Source organism: Thunnus thynnus, chromosome 21 (assembly GCF_963924715.1).
Source record: "Thunnus thynnus chromosome 21, fThuThy2.1, whole genome shotgun sequence".
NCBI lineage: Eukaryota > Metazoa > Chordata > Actinopteri > Scombriformes > Scombridae > Thunnus > Thunnus thynnus.
In genome coordinates, this window is record NC_089537.1 from 15,244,817 (window position 1) to 15,260,720 (window position 15,904).

The 15,904-nt window shown below is 40.0% G+C and overlaps 1 protein-coding gene across 1 annotated transcript in view; it reads left to right on the plus strand.

Annotated features, from left to right (window-relative positions):
• pola1 (polymerase (DNA directed), alpha 1) overlaps window positions 1–15,904 on the plus strand; it is a 58,541-nt gene that overhangs the window by 24,513 nt on the left and 18,124 nt on the right. Inside the window, exons 28-35 of the mRNA XM_067577908.1 lie at window positions 65–157; window positions 446–651; window positions 831–963; window positions 1,168–1,299; window positions 1,443–1,617; window positions 1,857–2,038; window positions 6,436–6,567; window positions 14,318–14,434. Coding sequence (XP_067434009.1) covers window positions 65–157; window positions 446–651; window positions 831–963; window positions 1,168–1,299; window positions 1,443–1,617; window positions 1,857–2,038; window positions 6,436–6,567; window positions 14,318–14,434 — 1,170 coding nt within the window. The remainder of the gene's footprint in view (window positions 1–64; window positions 158–445; window positions 652–830; window positions 964–1,167; window positions 1,300–1,442; window positions 1,618–1,856; window positions 2,039–6,435; window positions 6,568–14,317; window positions 14,435–15,904) is intronic.

Sequence of the window (15,904 nt, forward strand, 5' to 3'; positions counted from 1 at the left end):
TAATTCAAGTAATCGTGTCTATCCCCGATTTGAAGCTGATAAATTGTATTTTTTTTGGACTCAGATGAATCTGGAAGTCATTTATGGAGATACTGACTCCATTATGATCAACACCAACAGCAAGTCCCTGGAAGAAGTCTTCAAGCTGGGCAATAAGGTGTGTTTAGATATTAGATTGCTTCTCAAATGTGACAATTTGCTGATTTTCTTTCTCCTATATGACAATAAATTGAATATCTTAAGGTTTTGGTGTTAGTCAGACAAAACAAACCAATTGAAGATATTATTATATTAGATCAATTGCAGCCCTAATGTGTTTGTCAATTGTGTATTTCTTTGTGCTCTCTCATCATATATATACAATGCATGCAGCAGTAGAAAAGTTGTTATATTGATATTTGATATTTTGCATACCCTATATGCTTTTTTTTTTTTTAATTTGCAGGTGAAGGCAGAAGTAAACAAGCTGTACAAACTACTGGAGATCGACATTGACGGCGTGTTTAAGTCACTTTTACTGCTGAAGAAGAAGAAATACGCAGCCCTGGTGGTGGAGCAGCATGGCGAAGGCCGCTACAGCGTCAAGCAGGAGCTCAAAGGCTTGGACATCGTCCGCAGAGATTGGTGTGACCTCGCCAAGGAATGCGGCAAGTACGTAAGATAAACCAAATAGAGCTGTGACTGAAAGCTCTGTTTGGGTTTTTCTTCCCCACAATCTTACAGTTGGTGACCAATTATAATGTTGGTTGCGAGTGGTTTTACAGGTATTCACTGATCTCTAATGAACAGTATATCTGGTAAAATCCCTCTCCTTTCATCTGTTCTTGCAGCTATGTGATTGGTCAGATCTTGTCGGACCAGAGTCGTGATGTCATTGTGGAGAACATCCAGAAACACCTGGTGGAGGTGGGAGAGAAGGTAGCAAGCGGAGACATACCGCTCAACCAGTATGAGATACACAAGGTGAGTAAGTAGGCTGAGTCATATGACTCTGTGAATCCCCCTACAGCTTCAACCCTCATGTCTAGTGTGCACAAAGTAAAGCTGATGAACAAGAGTAGCAAAACATAAGAACCTGTACTTAAAACACACATGCAGTGACAAAGCGACACATTTTTCACCTTCATCGTCACTTTCCTGTATTCACCTCCTACTCCTCTTCGCCAGGCACTGACTAAAGATCCTCAAGATTATCCGGATAAGAAGAGCCTCCCTCATGTCCATGTGGCTCTGTGGATCAACTCCCAGGGCGGACGCCGAGTCAAAGCCGGAGATACAGTCTCTTACATTATCTGCAAGGTGTGTGCATGTTCAAATACTAACTCCAGAAATGCATGAACATCACCGATTGATTACATACACCAATATAATGATATCCAAGGAAAGATTTAAAATGTACCACTTACCACTCACACCACATTATGTCTCCTTTCTTCCCCCAGGACGGCTCCACACTGGCAGCCAGTCAGAGAGCCTACAGTCTAGAGCAGCTCCAGAAGCAGGAGGGTCTCGGTCTGGACACCCAGTACTACCTGGCCCAGCAGGTCCACCCTGTGGTGTCCCGCATCTGCGACCCCATCGAGGGTATCGACAGCGTACTCATAGCCACGTGGCTGGGTAAGCTAATGACTATGTTATGGTAGACCACTGAGTGTAAAACTTGGAGAGTAATGAAATGAAATGGGTGAAGAGTTTTAAATGTATGTTATCGTCATCAACTAGCATGTGACAAGCATTTTCCCTGCTCATCCCCGTCTATGTGTAAGAATTTCTTCTACTTATTGTTGATGAATGTGAACAAGAGAGAGGACAAACCATTAGTAGTATCAACCAGAATGGCCTGTCTTCCTTCCAAGGTCTGGACCCAAGTCAGTTCCGCACTCAGCAGCAGTACCAGAGAGAGGAGGAGGCCGATGGCATGCTGGGAGCTCCGGTCCAGCTGACTGACGAGGAGCGCTACAAAGACTGCGAGAGGTTTACTTTCACCTGCCCTCAGTGCGGCACTGACAACATCTATGACAACGTCTTCGAAGGAGCTGTGAGTAGACGTCTGCCTGCAGGCAAACAAGTCTCCCATTAATATTCTGCTGTGTATTAAAGGATTCACCTCATCACAGAGAAAATACGGCAACATTAATTATGGTTTTTAGCCTTCAAAAAGTTATGGTAAAGTAGTACCATTCTGCAAAACCAGAAATATTATGCCCTTTTTCCACTCAGTGAAGTTTTCTCATGACACATTTCAACCACATTAACATCATTTCCAACCAACATAAGATGGTGTTTTGATAAGGGAGTCAAAGCTAAGACTTAATCATTGAAACATCTCATTTCTGTCATGAATTACTCACAGAACAGTCTAATACTTCTATTTGCCAAAAGTGCCAAAGCACTGTTGATTCTACAGTTCATTCAGTTACAGCTTAACCATTGTTGTTCTTCAAAAGATTTGAATCATTTTAGTCATTCATTTGTCTCTAACGCTGAAGGCCCAGACCAGTACAAGGATATACTGGTAGCTGGAAAGACAACTAAACTTTTTCTCCAAGAGGAATGAAAAATATGTGCAATCTAATACCAGAGTTTACACCATCCCAAAGGAAATGTTGCCAAAATATCATCAGACGATCATCTTTCTAAAAGCTCAACCCTATTAAAATCTTGTTTGGATCTGAGAGTTGCACTTGAAATATACTTGAACCTGTGTAGCCGTAGCTTAGGCTGCAGCAGAAGAATAAGTGGTGGAGTCAGCACACACACACAAAGAACCATGCAGAGATATTGAGAAGAGATGGAAATGAAAAAAAAAGAGAGGATTGCTTTTTTTATCAGTAATGGTGTGTTTCACTGGTGTAATGGATTAATCACTAGAGCCACAGATATAGAGTATGAGCGTGGAAGAATGGTGCTTCCGAAGGCATTTCAGTCAAACTTCCTGTGAAGGATTCATGCTTTAGTCATCCTCTATATTGTGTCTGTATTTTTAGACAGCTGCCTGGCTCCAATACGGACTCTGTTTTCATTGGCATAGTTTGGACTCCACAACTTGAAAAGCCGTTCCTTAACCCCTGCTGCTCTATGGACACGTACACACACACACACACGCGCACACACATGCACACACACAGATCTCCTACCATTTGTCAGACCAAGGTCGTGTGTGTGTGTGTGTGTGTGTGTGTGTGTGTGTGTGTGTGTGTGTGTGCATTATCAGTTTCTAATGAGGAGTAGGGCACACAGCTTCTTCTTGTCTGAAAGACACTAATAAAACTGACAAACCCCTGTCTTCTGCTGGCGTAGAGAACTTGCATTAAATTAAAAAAAGGAGTATTATTACACACACACTCTATAAAAAAAGGATGATATCATTACTTGCACAGCAGATGCACTGGTAGGTCTTTTGTGAGATGAACACAGACACACACACACACACACACACACACAAGGAAACAACCTACTTCATACTTTGATGTTTTGAACAGTAGAAAACAGTCTTACAGTGACGGTTGGTTATCTGTAAGAAAGTATATCATCGTCAGAACATTTCCAAAATTTATAGACTTAACTATCTGATTACTCGTTTTATTTTTCCACCATGTCTTAGATGCCGGTATGCACACACATACACTGAGAAACTGATAAGACAGTAAGTTAATTAGGGTGGCGAACATGGTCTAACAGCTCAGTGAGAGGGGAGGACAGATGGGGCCTTGACTCCACCACTGACACAGAGCCAGAGATGGTAGGAGGAGGCGGTGATAGATGATGGAGGACAGACATAGGAGGAAAGTTGTTTGATGGGGGTAGCAGGGGAGAGGGGGATGAAAAGATTAAGTGTGGGAGATAAAAAAGCTGGATAGAGCTACAGGGATTTCCCTGAGTTCAGTTTTAATTGAGCGTTAGGTATCCCACATCGGGTAGTTAGATCAACACACTGTGAAAGCTGCACGTTATCAAACCGGGACACGGATGAAAACAGTCCTGCAAGACAGTTGACATCGTAAAACCTTTCAAAACGGCTTTACAGTTTTGCAGAGGGATATTTAGGGTGTTAACGTGAGGTGGTAAAGATGACAGTTGGTTGGATTGTAGGCAACACTCGGAGGAGGGATGAGTGTTAAGATACAATCCTTGGATGACAAGTTATTTATTGGAACGTCTCTGTAAGCTTCACTCAGAACTTTGGGTGTTTTCATTTAATTACTCAGTCATGAAATAACTGGCAAGTAAGTGGTGCGTGATTTGTATAGATACAACTTGTTTGGGAGGGAGACTTCTGTTATCGAAATAAAGTTCGGAATGAAACGAGTAAGATAAAAGAGTAGCAGGGGAGGCGATCATGAAGAGGGAGGCTGCTTTCATCCAGAGAAACATGAAGAGGAGGAGAGATGGAGAGGATTAATGCATGTAGCTGCATATTAGTGGAGTCAAATGAGTTGAGTGACTTTAACTGGCAGAAAAAAACTGTATTTTTTTTCCCAAAAAGGAATGATGTAGGCAAACAAAACAAAAAAATGTGCGGCTGGGTGGGGGGGTGTCACATGCATACTTCTGTCATTGACTTCCCCGCAGAAAGCTTTTTTGCTGCTGTCAATGCGACAGTTAAATGGAGTTCGGGTTTAAAGGAGCGAGTGTTTAAAGCTGTTATATTTAATGTAATTGTTATGTACTGTAGCTACTTTTTTCATTGCCTTAACTATAAGCCTTTCTGTCAAGTGGACAATTTGGGGGTATGGGGTCACGTTGACCAGTTTTTTTTTTTTTTTTTTTTTTTCCAGGCTGCAGTGATGTTAAAATTTACTGTACCCAGCGGTACTTTAAGCCCTCACACCTTCCATGCTCGACATGTTCTTTGTGAAGGTTTTACAGTAATGGCCAAGGTGCTATGTTGCATAACTGCTTTTTTTTTTATTACAGGGGTTAAAAATGCATCTCTGATGAATCCCTGTGCACATATATTTATGCACAAGGCACTGTGGGGGTGAGGCTGTAGTTATTGTCGTAAGATTGGAGTAAATGGCCCCCTCAAACAGCCGTTTTACCTACAAACCCAACACAACAGACTCCACAGTGTTGAAAGGCCTTTCATTTATGTACATTAGATTGATTTAGCAGAATATGGGATTAAGCGCAATTCTCCTGGTCTAAGCCAAGGAGAGTATTGGCTGGGTATAATTTGAAAATGTTTGATATTTGTGACAATACAATAGAGAAGTGGGAGTCCCTGTTTAAAGAAATAAATAACCTGGTCGTTTTCTCCATAGACAACGTTACGTGTTTCACAGTTGGAACATTTCCACAGCTTTGATCGTCATGAAACTGTTCCGGTTGAATTATCGGTAGAAAAGATTGACAACTGCTTCATATCTGGTTCTTTAATGAAAAGTGAAAGGTACAAACATAAAAACACAACATGAGATGTTAACTATGACTCCCAATATGCATTTCAGTAAGAAACATTTAGTCACAGCTTTCAGTTGCGTGTGTCGCTAACGATGGATGGAAGTTAGAGATTACACTGCTGAGAAAACAACTTCAGTGAATTCAGTTTCGAATTCTGGGTCAATAATTCTGCAACTATGGTAATGTTTTTGTTCATAACTGCAATGTTGAAACATTTGAAATTTGTTACCACTCTGATAGGCGTTTTTCTCCATAGCAACGGTGGCTAAGGCTCATGGGTATTAGTTTAAACATCCATTATCCAAACATTTAGGATTGTTAAATGTTTCAGGAGGTTTTTTGTGATGAGTAAAATTTAGAATATAGTTTAAAGAAAAGAATTGAAATGGGGAATTTAGAGTGCAGCTCTGTACCTGAGTTTTAAAACGATTACCTAAATTAAGCTTTTTTTCAGTATCTCAGTTTGTGGGATATGAACTTGATTTTTATTTATTATCCCAAACTGTGCATCACTGTCTAATAGTAGTGTGTAATAGTAAGTTCAAAGCCAATTTTCCACATTTGACTATTTTTGATAGTCAATACTACAGATGCAATTTGGTCGTTGCTGAAAAACTATTGAGGTTTAATACCCAGCACTCTGATTCTCAGTTTGGTAATGTAAGATAATACATTATATATTATATGTATACATTACATACATATATTATGATTCAGTGTCTCCTGACTTTGTGGTAGTCGTTATACTCGCAAGTTTCCAATAAGGAAATCTCTTTTCCTCTTCCAGTTATTCAGCTGCACATGAAGGCAGCATTCTGCAGACCAAAGTCAGCACTTAAAACCACATTTTGGTGTAGACTTATGAAACTATCTATAGTATTTGGGAAAGCCACCCAAACAAATTATATACTTGCTGATGCCTGTTTTTTATTCATGTTTCTTAAATTGAACTGAAATAAAAATGATTGATGGCTACAGTCAATGATATCGTACGCATATATTGATTGATTTTGATGCATATTCTCATTCCAGGGATTAAAGTTGGAGCCCAGCTTGATGCGATGCTGTCACATCCCCTGCAGTAGCCGCCCCATCGACTACACCGTCAACATCAGCAACAAACTGCTCCTTGACATCCGTCGGCACATCAAAAAATACTACTCTGTGAGTATTTCTGTTTGTATGCCTGTACACGTGATTACATTTGATTAATACTCCTGATAAACCTCCGCTTTACACATCCACTCAAAAACACAAGCACACAAACATTCACGCATGTAGTTCTTTACCACCTGCAGGGCCACAAATGGATGGCCCTAGTTAGTTTAGTTTTCATTCGGTGTCTAATGCTGCAACTTGTTAGACTAGAACACCGCAGCTGGCCAGCTCCTCTCCTGTTTATTCCTCTTTTTTTTTCACCAAAGGTGCAGTTTAGTTGAATTCGCAGTTAGTTCACCAACACAGATTTTTGACAACATGTGCCTCAATTGATAAAAAGATAGACTAAATTTAAGAGAAGGATATGTTTGCTCTGAAAAAGCTACATTTACATGTATGCACTGTTGTTTGTGCATCTATCTATCAACACATTCCTAAATAAATTAAATGAATGCATCAGCTGACAAAATACAAGCTTCAAGTGGTCAGAGAAAGCGAGTTAGATGTAATGAAATAGTCAAAACTTGTGAAAACTGACCTTCTAGAAAGTGTCTGTGAAAGAGTTGGACTGTATTTAACACAATGGGGGATGCAACAGATGCAGTAATGGTAAGAGACGCCATCAAAAATATGTTGGACAAAAGATGAAGGAAACCTCAGCAGGGCACTGCGCTGACATTTTCAACCAAAGAGCACATTATTCTTGGAAAATGAAAAGAGCACCAGAGAGATTTGTTGGAGAATAATCCATGAAAATAATTAAATGGCCCGTTCTTGCTTTGAAAAGCAAGTTTAACATGCACTCTGTCTGTTTTTTTGGCTGACAAGGTGAAATTTAAATGACACATCTGGAGAAACTGAGTCATCGGAGAATCAGAAGAAACTAAAATACAACAAATCAAACATGTTTGGCTTCAAAAATCCAGCAGATTCGTCTCAACAATACAGAACGACTGCTGGCTTGAAATGAATTTATTGAAGGATCGTTTTCATTGTTGATCTCTTAATGTTTTTTTAGCTTTTAAAATTTTGACAAATTACCAAAACCATCAGTTATCAATGTTGACTCATCATGTCAGCACTAATTAATTAATATTATTTAATAAAAATGGTTGGGCCTCTTTACTGGTGTAGACGTTGGATTATCACTGTGTTCCTGAAGCTGATGGGACGGTCAGCACTGCACAGAGTTACCCATCATGCATCTGCCCCGTACAACGCTCTACAAAGCATTTTACAACCACTGCACCCCGTTGTGACATATTGTAACAGAAAAAATATTCTTTCACTCTACCCCACAGCAAATATTTTCCAAATTTTCCCCATAAATGGTCAAAGAAAATTCTTATTAATGCGTGTTTTGAAGTTGGGACATCGAGATAAAAAGTCAAGAGCCATTGCAGAAGGAAAAAGGGCGCAACAAGATGACATAATTAAAAGAACGCAGTAATGGAAATATGGCATTTATATTTGTTTCACGTATCAATTTAATGAACATTACAGTCCTCGTTGCTCCACACAGATCGGATTTTCGTCTGCTGCTATTTTTTATGTCTTTAGTCGACGATTAAGTCACATGATTCATGAAATTCATGATCGTCAAATCTGTTTCGTTTGCACTTTGTCGCATTTCGCTTTTATTGATACACCAACTTTTTCACCTCAGCCAAGCGTAAAGATGTTTTTGTGATATTTTGGTATTTTTTTCTCATATTTTTTGAGGGTATTTCAACTTAAGGAGGGTTTTTTTATGTGCAAATTGAAAATGTGAATAAAAGAGGTGGTTGGAAACTATTGTTACTTCATACATTTGATATACAGGTATACTGTTATGGTTTATACAAGTATTGGAAAACTATTATATAATGCTAATTGAAAAGAGTTTGTTTTACATCTCTATTGCCTTAAAAAAGGTGGCCTGATTAATGTTAGTACAGTGACTGACATTAGACTGATACATTTCTTTCTGGTGCAGAGGTTTAGAGGGCAAGTTGTCAGTGTTTTGAGTGCTTGACAAGCAGCCTGAGAGTGAATTAAACTGGATGCCTGTGTTGTCTTTGTAGAGGGTGCTCTCTCTCTCTCTCTCTCTCTGTCTCTCTCTCTCTCTCTCTCTCTCTCTCTCGAATCACTGGTAGCTTCTAACACCTTGGTCTCGGGCGAGTGGAATGCACTGTCTGTAAAAGTGTGTGTGTGTATGTGGGGGTTACTCTCCCACAGTGCTGAACAGAAATCAATTAGTATGGTGAATGTGTGGGGAGCGAGTCCCCCTCAACCCCTTTGTCATGGTGTGTGAAACAGCTGCTACCACTGAATACTTACACCTCACACAGCAACTCACACACACACACACACACACACACACACACACCACTGGAGGCTGAACAGCAGTGGACACAGCACACACACAGCGGGGCAATGAAGAGGGGTAATATTGTGTAATTAAGGATTCCTTTCAGGCCGAGGGAGAGTTCAAATAGAGCTGTTTGTCCGGCCAGATAGAGTGAAAGCTCTGCACCTCCGCGTGTGTGTACACGAATACACGTACATGTGTGTTGGCGTCCTGAGCCAGGACCACAGAGACATTAATCATTAGTGAAATTACCTTCCTACACCCCTCTGCCCCCCCCCACCCCCCTTTATCAATAAACCAGCACCCTGAGAATGGGCAAACACTTGTTCACTCCTCACTCTCTCTCTCTCTCTCTCTCTCTCTGTCACACACACACTCATAAACACACACACTTTCTCTGTTGTCATCCTTTCCTCCTCTCGTCCCGTTGTCTTTGGCAAAATGAGAGATTCGCTAGTTTCCCGAACCACCCAATTCTTTTTTCTTTCTTTCTTTCTTTTTTTTTTTTTTAACCCCTCCCATCTATCCACCGTTGCCATGGCATTTAACAAATTATTGCAATTACCCTCGTCATGCAGGTCGCCCCTGGAAACGGGCTGAGGGGCAAGAGAAGAAAGGGGGAGGGAGAGAGAGAAAGGGTGAATGAAGACCAGAGAAGGTGATAATCCTGTTTTGAACAAAAGGTCAAATTGTTGAATAGAGAAGCTTTGATTAAGCGGAGGAGGTACAAAGTGGAACCATTTGAGCTCTATTCACTGTGTGTGTGTGCACAAGTGTGTGTGTGTGTGTGTGTGTGTGAGTGTTTGTGAAGTAGACCGATTTTAGGTCTTTTCACTTTAGAGCTGGAAGTGTTGACTGCTGAAGCACAAAAAACCAGTAAGAGCTCTTCCGTGTGTGCGTCAGGTAGATTCCACTGGTACAGGAGTCGTGTCAGAGACGCTTCTCCGCTGTGTCGACATTAACAATGGAGCTGAAACAATTTGTCAATTAGTTGATCAAGGAACATTAATCAGCAACTGTTTTAATAATCAGTTAATTATTTCTCATTTTTAAGCAAAAACGCCCAAAATTCACTTCTCAGATGTGAATATTTGCAGGTTTTTTTGTCTCATTATGAAAGTAAAGTGAAGATTTTGGTCGCACAAAACGAGCAATTTGAACACGTCACTTTGGGTTTAGGTAGTTTCTTGACACTTTGTAGACCAAACAATTAATCAATTAATTAAAAATAATTGAAGAATTGAAGAAGAAGAATTGAGAAAATAATTGGCAAAATTATTAGTTAAGAAAATAATCGCTAGTTTCAGCCCTAATTAACAATATGTAATAATATTAAGTAAAAAAAAAAAAAAAAAGCAATCAAAGATAGAAGGGATTAATGGAGGTATGAAGATTCAGACTAGGGCTCCGACTAATGACCTGTCAGTTATTGATCAATGAATCGTTTAATCATTAACTTATCAAGAAATGGTGAAAAATGCTCATCGCAATTCCCCCAGAGCCAAAGCTGACGTCTTCAGATTACTTGTTCTGTTTGACCAACGGTCCAGAAGAAGTGTTTTGCTTGACGAATGACTTCAACATGTAATTGTTGATCAGAATGTCATAATTGATTAATCAGCTAATTGTTGCAGCACTAGTTCAGACTGATTTCTGCGAAGCGGTTGCAAAAAAAGTAAGGAGTTCCAAGGTCGAAAATGTCAGCACCCAAACCAACGAATAATTCAGAATGATCACCGTTCAATCATAAAGAACAGAAATAAGAGGATGGTAAAGTATCTGACCCCAAACCGGAAGAATGTAGCAGATTAGAGAGGTCTTAGAGGAGAGGACAGCGTCTAAAAAAAAAAAAAAATGCACAGACAAAGAAGAAGGAGAGAGAGGGTATATTTCGTGGTGGGCCCTGTCGTGGCCTGGTCTTGCCTCTGTTTGGTTAAATTATGTGGAACTCATTTGACGTCTGCATTCAGTGTGTCAGGTATCCACTGCTATAATTATGCAATTATGAGTCTTTATTCTCTCACGTCAGACTGTACACCCCCACCCGCCACCCTCGCTCCGGCGAAATGCCTCAATTAGATTTTTTTTTTTTTTTTTTTTTCCCTCCCCCTACCTCGCTCCTTGTTTTTAGTCCTTTCTTAGTTTCTATGAAGCTCACATAGGTCTGCTTCACTTAATCTCAATTTAATTATTTATTTATTTATTTATTTATTTTTTTGTGCGTGGATTCTGGGTCACAGCAGCAGAGCAGAAGGGCATTGTGGGTAGTTTTTCCCCCCTCCTTTCAACTTTCTCAGATGTTTGTGTCTCAGGCATTTGAGTCTTTAATGTGTGTCGTATTAATTCATTTTAATACACGTGAATGGGGGAAAAGATTAATATGTTTGTGCTAGCACTGAATGTGTGTGTGTGTGAAACCCATGGGAACAGCACTGTATGCCGAGGCTTGTGTCATAAGAAATACACACAAACAAAAGATGTAGATCAAACAGTCTCCCATTGGAAAAACACACTCTCATACTCACTATCTCGCTCCAGTGTGAGCCATTGTCCCGCACGTGTTTTTATCAGAGACAGTGGTGGAGCAGTCTCATTTCCCATGATGCTCAGCTCTTTGCACAAGAGCAGCTGAGGTGTTTAGATAATTAGTCCTGGAGCTGGGGTTTGTGGGTAAAGCTGTGAACTCTGGGACTTTCTAATTGATTTGGGACATATGTGTGTGTGTTTGTGTGAACGTGTGTGTTTGGTTTTCATTTAGAGAAGATTGGCTTGGTGTGTGTGTATGTCTGTGTGTGTGTGTCTGTGTATAGATTAAATGAAGCACTCCCCTTCCTGTCTACTCCTAAATCTCATGTCTTAGTTGCATGAAAAATGAAGAAAAGTCCTAAAAGTATTTACAGTAACACACACAGTTTGTTCTAAAATCACATATGTGTCAGGTTTACATATTGTACACAATAAATCAGTCATGTACGGTTATAAATCGGATCATTGTTAGTTGCTAAACCTTAAAGGATTGCAGGAAAAGTTTGGAATTACAGAAAAAAACTTGAAAATTGCAGATTAGGTTGTTGATTTCACAAAAAAAGTCTGATAAGCTTTGGAAAAGTGATTATTATTCAAATATACGGACAAGGAATACAATTAACAATAACAAAGTAGTAATATTATGCTTTTCTAGCTGTACAGTGCCATGTGTCACAGCTTGTCTTGGGGCTGTTGACACAGGGTGGTTCAGTATCTGTTGTCATCGTTGTACCTATAAAGTGTATCAGCTGATAAGTACAAATATAAAAAGGTAAAGTAATTGATTGCACAAAATAAAGATATTCACCCCCTTTGGCATGACGCGTATCGATCGTCACCTGTGCAGCCACTTGTTCTTAGGAGTCAAACAGAACATTGAATGAGAGTCATCTGTGTGTAATCAGGTGTGACAAGTGATTTTAGGTTAAATACCAGAAGTCAGACCTTCTAGATGTGGGTGTAAGTCATTTTTGGGGGGGGTTTAATCACTGGGTAGGGTAGCGTTAATGCAACAAAATAAGAAATATTAAAAAAACAAACAAGTATAATGTTCTTGACTGCCCAAGTAAGAGTCCAGACCTCAGTCTAGTCAATAATTAGTGGCAGGAATTAAAAAACACTGTTGTTCACTCACTATTGCAAGTTGACAGACTTTGAACAGTTTTGCACAGAACAATTAGGGGAAATGTTAATGTTAAGGTGTGTTAAGGTGATACAAACCCATCCACAAAGACTCAAGGGTGTAATTGCTGCCAAAGGTGCCTTTGATAAATATTGACATTAACAGGATGAATAATTGCAATGATTAAATCGGTCATTCAGTTTTATAATATAGTTAATTTCAATCCATTTGTAGAGCTTTGCTTCACTTTGACATCAAGTCTGTTTCTGTTGGTCAGTGCCAAAGCTTAATTACATACAATGTGAATTAAAGTTTTAAAACATGAATAAGTTCATGTGAAAAGGATTTTTTTTTTGTTTTGATTAACACCATAAATATTCAAATAACTATACATGAGCATGTTTAGATTTGTTTTACCGTTTTTTTCTTGGTCATTTGCACTTTTTATGCACAACATATCAGCTTCAGCAAGTTCATTTTTGTGCTTGTGTGTGTTTCTATGTTTCTGCAGTGGATACATGTACATGGTTGGTTCCTGTGCAGTGAAAAATGCTTTTTTTTTTGTAACGGCATAGTCACCTGTTTATTTTTTTTGCTGCTGCTCACAACTGATCAGGAGATTAGATAAAGACAACTGAAAATCAATCAGAGAAACACGACATGCCTGTATGTGTGAGAGGGGCATAGAAAGACAGGTGCAGTGGTTTTAAGGGGGTTCATTTTGAGTGAATGGAAGGAAGGAAGGATGGATAGATGGAGGAAAAGAAGCAAAGGCGTTGATGGCGGTGGGTCTTATGCTCTGTCATTAGTTGGGCATTAACCCCCTCCCCTTTAAACCCCCCTTAGTAATGACAGGGCATAAGAAGCAGAGAGGGTGGAGGGGTCTGGAAGAATACGGGGGAGATTGAGAGGGTTAGACCACAGCACCTGCCTAGGGTCACTAACTCATCCCAGGGGGTCCTAACTACTGATGTTTTGGCTGTCCACCGCTCCGCCTGTCTGACGAGTACTTACGGAGCAGGACCCCGACACACAGCAGCTGAAGATACATTCAAATGTAAAGAGAGAGAGAGAGATAGGAGGGTGTCACATGTAAACCTCTTTCTGCCCGTCTCTTACAGTTGCTTCTATTTTACAAACACCTCCATTTCTTTCTCTGAGTACTTTTCTTTTCAGTTTTGTTGTGCAGAATTAGAGCGGCTAAATGGAAGCAACAATTTTCAGCAAAATTTCTTCATTACCAGAAAACAATTTTTAAAGTGTGTAGAGGCAACAAACGTTTTTTGGGGGGGGTTGTCAATTTTTTAAGAACACCTATATCGACAAAGTAAATGGCGAATTGAACACAGTTTATAAATAGGTAATCACACACAGGGTAGTAAAGGCTGCTAAGAATGTTTTCTGACACATTGTTTTTTTTTCTATGTTCAGGGAGTCTATAATTCATCTGATTGAAATATGCCTTGCTTTTGTGTGTTTTTAATGTTCTTCTCCATTTAAAAAAAGAAAAAAGATGTTTTGCTTATTTTCACTTCACTTGGATGTTTGATCTTTCACCTTATAGTTTGAAATGGTGGTTTTGCAGTGTTTTGTTTCTTCACGTCACAGCTTTAAACTGAGAAGCTTTTCGATGTCACAGATGTGTTCTGACTCATCAAAAGTCTTGCAAAGGGCAGATATTTTGTTATTTAATGACATAAAGTTTGATCAAACTTCACAGCTGCTGGAGGTAAAATTGTCCGATGTGTCTCTCACAGGGCTGGTTGGTGTGTGAGGACCAGGCCTGTCAGAACAGGACCAGACGTCTGCCCATCGCCTTCTCCCGCCACGGACCCATCTGCCCCGCCTGCACCAGGGCGACCCTCAGACCCGAGGTAACGCACACAAAACTGCAACGTCTCGCACACTCTGAGCTAAAGTTGAGATGAAACTACACACCAACGCACATTCTATGAATTCTGTATGTTTTGTCCAGGTGATGGTGCTATGGAGCTGAAGTCTCCGCTCTCATATGTACTGTACATCTCTACTCATTAGTATCACATTTCATCATGCATAGATATAGATCATCTTCTCTTTTTGCCTTCCAGCTTCTCTGTGTGTGTGTTTGTATGTGTGTGTGTGTGAGACAGTGCACACAAACGCCTGCCTTCATGTGTTTGTAAGGCACTAAGAGCTGGATGGTAGTTTAGCCATTAAAAGCATCTGTCTGTCAGGTGCTGGTAGCCGCATTATGAACACTTTGTTAGCTTGACCACTGGATTTAAAAGAAACACTCTCCCTTTCAATTTGAGCGTGACGGCTCAATCAATTTTTTGTCCTCTTTTTTTTTTTCTCTCTCTCTCTCTCTGTCCCCATTCTTACTATTCCTGTCTCAACCCTTGCCTTAACTCTCCCTTGTCAATTTTTTTTATCTTGTGTCCTCTGCTCCTATCTGCCCCTACCACCCCCACCCACCACCACCACCTCCTTCACCGAGATGCTTTGCTGTGTCTGGTTCTGTGGCGACAGGTTGTAAACCAGAAGCCCTATTTCTGCTGTCACTGTGGCCACTTAGGAGGCCATTGCTGCGTCTGAAGGCCGTGGCACTTTAAACTGCGGGCTGAATAAAACATTTAACTCTCTGTGCTCACTCGTGCACCCTTTCTCTGCCCTAAAATCTGTAGCCTTTCTTCATTTTACCTGCTCACTCCTCTGTCATTTTTACATACATCTATGGAAGACTGATGATAACGATGACAGCAGCAGACTTTATCTGCAAAGTTAACAAGTTGCTTTATGTGAAGATGTAAAATAGAGTAAATAAAATAACAGAAAGTAGTTTAAATGAATATGTGAGAACAATACAATACGTAAGAAATATAAAAGAAAATACTTTGCTTCTCTCAAATCAGAGGTGTCATTATCCACTAGTATCCACCAGCAGGTGGCTAGGATGATATGTTCACTGCAGTAACCTCAAAGGTTAAAGAGGTTCATAAAGGAGAGGAACAAGCTGAACTGGTGGAAGAATTTATGTTATGTTGCCCATAACAGTAAAAATTGAAATGAATGAATTGAAATCCATCATTTAGGCTGCTTGGATGAGAATTCAGAACACAGTACTTGTGTGGTTTCCTGAGTCTTTTGCAGTGCTGCACCTAAAGGGGGAGCTGACAAAAACGCTTCATATACAGTACGTGCTCATGTCATGTGGGAACAGACTGAACAAGATGTGAGTGTTTGTGTGAACAACTTAAACCACAACCTCAACTTGCTATTGTTGTAAAAGAGGGTTTTCTTCTTTTTATTTGCTGCAGAGTAATCTACAGGAAAGTTTTGCTTTAATGCCAAGTATATGTAGA